The sequence below is a fragment of the Aedes albopictus genome, chromosome 3 (genome assembly GCF_035046485.1).
Source record: "Aedes albopictus strain Foshan chromosome 3, AalbF5, whole genome shotgun sequence".
NCBI classification, from domain to species: Eukaryota; Metazoa; Arthropoda; class Insecta; order Diptera; family Culicidae; genus Aedes; species Aedes albopictus.
This window is the reverse complement of record NC_085138.1, coordinates 13444943-13452340: the sequence shown is the minus strand read 5'-3', so window position 1 is coordinate 13452340 and position 7398 is coordinate 13444943. Positions and strand designations below refer to the sequence as shown.

At 38.6% G+C, this 7398-nt stretch overlaps 1 protein-coding gene across 1 annotated transcript; it reads right to left on the bottom strand.

Moving 5' to 3' along the window:
• Nucleotides 1-250: 250 nt before the first annotated feature.
• LOC109421808 (uncharacterized) lies at nucleotides 251-1283 on the bottom strand. Its single transcript, XM_062856458.1, has 3 exons — nucleotides 968-1283; nucleotides 717-911; nucleotides 251-660 (listed from the first exon to the last, which is right to left on the bottom strand). The coding sequence occupies exons 1-3, from the start codon at nucleotides 1023-1025 to the stop codon at nucleotides 461-463; spliced, it is 453 nt and encodes a 150-aa protein (XP_062712442.1). The 5' UTR covers nucleotides 1026-1283; the 3' UTR covers nucleotides 251-460.
• Between the last annotated feature and the right edge of the window lie 6115 nt (nucleotides 1284-7398).

Sequence of the window (7398 nt, the reverse complement as noted above, 5' to 3'; positions counted from 1 at the left end):
GGATCCGAAATCTACAGCTCAAGTTGGAGAGAAGGAATGAGATAGTCGCAGCCACCACTGCTGCAGCAGCGCGGTAATGTTTTATATAATTAATTTTTTTCGAGTCGCATATTTTTGTTTGGCTTCCCGGTGGGTTTCAAATCTCGGATGCGTGATGGCTGGTCTTTTGCATGTGGCTGTTTTTTTTTTTTGTTGCTCGTTCCGGTTGAGTTTCCATCTGCTTTGTGGTGAAGGAAAATGAATTCTATAATTTCATTACACGTTTAGCTCCGTGGTGGAATTTTATTTTACGCTCTATGCATATGTTAAGATAAGGGCTTTGAAAATAAATAGTCGGTTCGGGACTGGCGACCAGGGAAACAGTGGATTTTTTGGAGGTAATGATTGGGGTATGCACTGGTAAGGTCCCAATTTGAATGAGTTTAAAAGATTTATTCTTTTGTAATCACAGGCTGCCAATTTAGGCGACTATTGAACTAATCACCAACCCACCGATCAACAGCAACGTGCTCCACATAAGCTCCCCTGCACCATTACATTTGTCCATGGTGCACGAGATGCACGTCAAATTTCCGTTGAGTGGATTTTTCTCCATATTGCAGAGCCCCGTTTTGGTTTTCAGAAGACAACCCTTCACCATATCCGTCAAATCGGCAGCACCTGCAAATGTGTTAAACGTTATATAGCATTTTGCGCCAGAAAATGTTGTATCATACCTGTAGGAATATAAGTGTAATTGGTACACTGATACCCCTTATCGTATTCCAGCGAGGCATTCAGATCCTTCAAGTACGGCCTTAGCAGCACCGCGGTAGCATCCGAGTTGTTCCGGTCGCACGTGACCGTTTTGTACCTATCGGCTCCTCGACAGGCGTTCACACCGGAACACTGAATACAAACCAGTGCCGAAGCTGATGAATTGAGTTAGTTAGATTCCGAATAAGGATGACCATTCTTAAAATCTTACCAGTTCCAACGGCTACCAATACCAGAACAACGATGGCACACTTGATTTGCGACATCATTCTAACGAAGGAAAATTTAACCAACGACTTCTACAAGGGCCCACAACCGAATGGTGAACTTGAACGTAATTTATCGAAACTATCGCTGGTTCGCAGGTTAGTGATTGAGTGGGGCACTTCCGTATAAGCTTCAAGTGCCTCCACAGTGTCAACTAGGCCGAAGCAAACAATGGAGTACCCACATGTAGTCATCAGCCTACGGTGGTACTGAATGTGGCGCTTTCGTCACCTCACCACATGATTCAGATGCCGGGCGGCTATTATATCCAACGCAATACCTATATCGATTTTGTAGACCGTCATCAACTATAACACGGTTTGGGTTTATCGAATGTGAAAAATTGTATTCCAAAGGCAAAGCAAAACTTCGATGTGCTTAAAAATATTAAGTAAAATGAACTAAAATTTAGTAATTTTTTGAAACACATTTTCATCAATGTAAAATCTTATTATAAAGTATATAAATATATAAAGAATCACCAAACGTGACAAACTTGTATGATACAACGGCATTTCATTTAATTTATTCTTCTTCTTCTTCTTTATGACCTGCTTCAACTTAGTGTTCTTAGAGCACTTCCACAATTATTAATTGAAGGGCTTTCTTCGCTTGCCATTACATGAATTTGTACCTTGTATGGCAAGTACAATGATACTCTATGCCCAGGGAGTCGAGAAAATTTTCCCAACCGGAACGGAAATCGAATCCGCCGCCTCCGGATTAGAGTTCCACAGCCTTAATTTTGTTTCGATTAGTTACCATTGACACCGACTGAACACAGAAAATCCCTAATTTTCAACACACCCTGTATTATTTTCATAATAGTTTTGTGATTCATGCGCATGTGACGTTTTGTGTACTGGTGGTGACAATCATTTGATTCTTATCGCCTACTCGCTCTCTGTGGTGACCACCACCCGTCGTAGTTTGCGCAATTATTTCTCCTGAATTGACCATTGTGCACTGGAAATAGAGGCATATTGAATGCTCCAATGAGGTAATATTTTTTTTTTCAGATTCAGACTATGTAGTCGAAATAGTCTGTTGATGGGTTATTCTTTAATGTGTATGAATGATATCTATTGTGAAATAATTGCACTACACGACTGATTACAAATGCTCAAAATAGCGCAGAGGATCAAAAGCTATTGTCTAATAAAAATTCGAGAAAAAAGAGCACAGAGTACTCTTTTGTCCAGAAATAACAGAACGTCGTTGCTACTAGAGACCGAGATCACCTCATCTTCTCCACGACTGTCACGGGAAGGAGTTTTTGTAAGTGGGGAGGGGGAAAGTCACATCATCTGGATTCACTTTGGTAAGTGTAAGGGTATGCGGTATGGGATTTTTTCAAAGCGATACGAAACGAAACGATATTTGAAATTTCTGAGGCGAAACGAAACGACATTAAAAAATGTTCCGTGAGATCGATACCGAAATAACTCGGTATTTTTCGAAACGAAACGAAATTTTCGAAGAAGTTCCGCGGATTTACATCAATTTTGTGCAAACTTATGCTGCATTTTGTATTTTTTTTTTCTAGTGGAGGTACGGATTGAGTTTCCGTTAAGACTCTCACCCCAAGACTTCATTTGCAATGCCATTTTTAGGATGTTGGACTATTTGGGCAGGGGACCAACTGAGTTAGAGCGTAAAGCGCCCAAACGTACCCAGATCCTATTTTCAACAGTTTTTAGCGACAGATATTGAAAATTTCAACAATAACATCAATCACCTAATAAGATTGCTCCAATGACTTAATAAGATCAGCCCAATGCGTTGCATTATTGCGATGATACTATAAGATGCTCAAACTACAAATGAGCCACCATCTTCAAACCAACCGTTACCTCCACCGAATGTGTAGAGCAAAGAAATCAACTGCTTTATTAATTAATTCTACCAGATAGATCTTGATTCACGATTCTGCCCTTCTCGCCGAGGACCTGGGATCAAAAAGCACTCCCAAAAACTTCTGGTCTTTTGAATTAGGGCGGTGGGTCCCAAAGTAAAATAGCCTAGGCCTAAAATAGTAGTTTACGCAACAAGGTGCAGAATGACGATTTTTACAGCACGAGTCGTACATTTATCCAACGAGGCTTGCCGAGTTGGATAATTACGACGAGTGCTGTAAAAATCGAGTTCTGCACCGAGTTGCGTACAACGTTTTTTGCAATTTCATAAATTAGCCTTGAGGATAGTTTTTAACAAAACTTTTTCATCAAACTGCACACTGATGTTCATAGCCGTGTTTAAGAAAATAAGAACGTAACAGGTTATACTGTGCAGTTGTCACAATTTTTCAAAACTGCGTCCAGAAAGCATCAAGAAGTTGACTCAAACTGAAAACAGTGCTGTAATGGTTCATTACGCAACGCAAATCAGTGCTGTAATGAACCATTACAGCACTGTTAATTTGGTGTGGGAAAGTAGGCCTTTTCCTGTCAGATTTGCGTGAGGTAAAACAGCCTATTACGATGAGAAATTGCAAAAATATTATTACGACTGATGAAGAAAATTTTAAAACTTGTTTTTTTATAATTACGCATCCTAGAAGAAAATATGATTCACCTAATATCACCAGCCCAGCCAACATGGCCATATGCGTACATGCTTCTGTGTTGGCTATTCAACAACGTGTGCTAGCTGGGAGTTCAATGTTGGTGAATAACCTGATGAAACTAAGCTAATAAGCGAAAAGGGAGGGAGGGAGGGTAAAAAAAGAAAAAAAAAAGCTAATAAGCGTCTTTTATTATTATTTATCTTTATTGAGGAGATTTTCAGCCGGTGGCTGGTTCATCTCTGAATAAGCGTCTTTTCTTACCGAAATTTAGTGTAAAAGTTGGCTGGGCACATAGCGGAGTAAGCGTTTGTCGTGCTCATTTTACCTTTTGACATTTTCGAATCACACCTTAAGATCTGTGAAGAAATTCGGTAAAAAAAAACATCGGTATGATCCTCTGCCGATTTTTTCGCATACTTTCCACTTGGAATAATTCACGAATACAATGACGAACGCCTACATCGTTGTCTTCTAAACCCGAACATACTTGAAAAATTTAACTTTAAAAATTAAAAAATTATGATTCAGAATTTCCTTAACCCTAATAAGATTTTGGGGTCAATATGACCCAGACAGGCAAGCCCGGCGTGCACTACGCCAGCGTGGTGTGCCAATCCTAACATGTATATTTAGCTAAAAAATTCTACGGGATTTCTTATCAGCGAAAGAAACAGGACCTTAACCGTGTATAACGCTTCGTTATACAGATTGAATGGTAAACCTATTTCTAGAGTTTCATTGGAAATTCAAACTGTTTCAATAGGGTTTAACCAGAAACTTTCCCATGTACCAAACCTTTTACCGAATATGTATCAATCGCTTTCTTTCAGGGCCTGATTTTGCAGTTGTTCGTGCGAACTTTCTTTTGGAAGGAGATTCTTTTCCCCTGACGCGGGTATCGCACAAACGTCTCTGCTTGCGGGTCCGCACAACCATTTTTGGCCCTTCATACAGGAGAATGACTGATTACTTACAACAGCACAATCTTGATCAAATCGCTTTTCAGATTATTCAAGTGCTATAGGCAGCTGCCTTGCTACAATAGATGGTAGAACACAATCATCAAAATCATACGATATATCCTGGGAGAGCATCCATGTTTTCTTAGAAGTTTTGCTAGTGCATCCCACATCCAATATTATCCAATCCTGTTATTCTCGATAACTCTGCTAAAAAATCTTGTCGGGAGTCTAAAATGAAGACAGAAACTTAATTTGTTTTATTTTTTTTTTGCATTTGGTTACATCAGGAAATTTTACCAAAATATTATTTATGGTCCCGCAAACCTTAATCGTTAAAAGCATACCTATTGAGAAAGATCTTGATGGTAGTTCTAAGATAAGAGATATATTCGATTTTGTTGTGTCTAATATAGAGACTTTCAACGTAGGACTGGTTTGTCTCTCGATATTTGAGTTGTTTTTTAACACTTTTCAGTAACTTGAGATAGGCAAGGTCTCCGATAGATGATGACACGATGAACTTGTTTTCGAAATTTATAAGACATTCCGCGGAATTCCATTTGATTTCGTCAAAATCTATTTTTTGAAGGCGAAATATTTAGAATTTGACGAAACGAGACGAAATTCAAAATCATAAATTTCGCCTAGTTGAATTCCGTGGAATTCCGCGGAATTTCGTTTGGAGGGGTATTTGCCGAAATAATTCGGTATACCGCATACCCTTAGGTAAGTGATTCATGCATCCTTTATTTGAATCAGAACATTTATTCATTTTGACTAAATTATTTCAAAGGTCGACACCGAAGATGACGAACCGTTCAAATTATTATGTGAGTGCAAAATATCAAATATTTGTTCTTGAACCTTCTGACCAATAGCAAAATCTGATATTTGAAGATCAATCAAATAGCTCACTGCTATTGGTTAGATCCTGCCAAGAGCTAAATGTGCTATGAGGACGATGTTCCAGGAATAAATTTGAGCTATTATTTTTAGTAATTTTACCTCTTATCTCAAACAAACGAATATCACTTTCTGATCTCCATATTAAAATTTGTTATTATTGAGCTTTTTTCCTCTGCTCGGGTAGGGTTGCCACATACGTGCGATGCACACAATCAAACCAACGACGACGACGGCGCGGTCAATCCGAATGAAAAAAGCAACACATTCGCTTTCCTCCCAAAACACACTCTAAACAAATGTGAAAATGTTGATGGGGATTAACTGTGATAATGGAAAAGCGCATTCTCTGGCAATGGTGGACGCACAGGAAGGTGAGATCTTTTATAAAACCATTTCATTTTATGCTTTAATCGTCTGTAACACGTTCTTGACGAGGGTGTCGGTGAGACGCTTCATCCATCCATTCTTTACTATCCTTTCCTATCCACATAGCCAGTGTCTTATCGTTTCAGATAGCGATCCATAGCACCCAAGCCTACACACTTAGTTAAAATCATCCACTTCGGTGATTTCCCGAAGTCTCAACCGGTAAGTTTGTTTTACAGAAAAATATCTTTATAGTCAGCCTTTTTTACCGAACTTGTTAAACTCTAAGACAGCTAAACAATAGCATTTTACCGAAATTTGTTATTTTTTACAAAATTTCTTTAAAAAAAACTTCAAAAAAACGCTCAGCAGTTGAGATTTCGGTCAAAATTAACGAACGCGACTAGCTGTGTGTGTGTACACAGTTAGAAAAAATCACAATGCTCTCACTTCACTTTTCGCTTCACATTCTTTCAGTTCGTTTCTCACTGTTCTTTCACTCACTTCTCACCCTTCACAATTCATTCCTCCCTTCTGGCTCTTCACTGTCTATTTCTTACAGTTCAATTCCCATTCTGGACTATTTACTTCTGGCTTCCAACTCTACACTGCTCATCCCTTACTCTTCACTACTCACTTCTCTCTGCTTCACTCTTCTTACTGTTCATTCCTAACTGCTCACTTTCCACTGCTCATTCCACACTATTCACTTCCCACTCCTCACTTTTCATTGGTCATTTCTCATTTCGCGTTTCTCACATCTCATTTAACACTCTTATTTATTCCCTACTAGCTGTCCCGGCAAACTTTGTCTTGCCCGGTTGTGGTGGTTTGACAACTGTTGAGCTCAAAGTAGCGCCGCACTCTAGATTGATTTCATTTCAATCGTGTTGATTTCCTTCCCAGCTCATGAAAATCAAAATTTTTCAATTTTGTTACTTTTCTAGCTGATTTTCGTAACTTTTTGTACATATAAACACAGCCACCACGAATACGAACCGAACCGTGCAAGAGTCATCTTGATCGGTTCAGCCGTTTTTGAGTTTTGTTGCCTCAAAGGGACTTCAAACTCATTTTTATATACACTCCCGTTCAAAAGTTTGGGGTCACCCCCTCAAAAACATGTCATTTTTTTAGGCCCATATCTCCGCCAATTTGCGTCCGATTTCAAAACCCTAGGTTTCATTCAAAAGATAATAAGTCAAAGAAACTTTGAACATGATTTAAAAGAAACTTTTTCTAAAAGTTTTGTATGTAAACTTAACCCAAAGTTGCCAAATTTTCTAAAAAATGAATATAAACTTACGGCAGTGTCGCTGGAAATTGGGTCGACCAAATTTTAAGATGAGAGCGGTAATATGACCCATTTTCTATTGGCTTTCAACTGCTTTTTACAGAACTTAGCTAAAAAATCTAGAAAAAAAGTTATTAAGTAAATTAATCCTTGATGTCATCGACCAAAAGTTTGGGGTCACCCCTCAATATGATGTATCGGCCAAAAGTTTGGGGTCACTATCGTAATACATGGAAAAATGATTTGTTGATATCTTCGTCATCTATAGTTCAATTTTAATT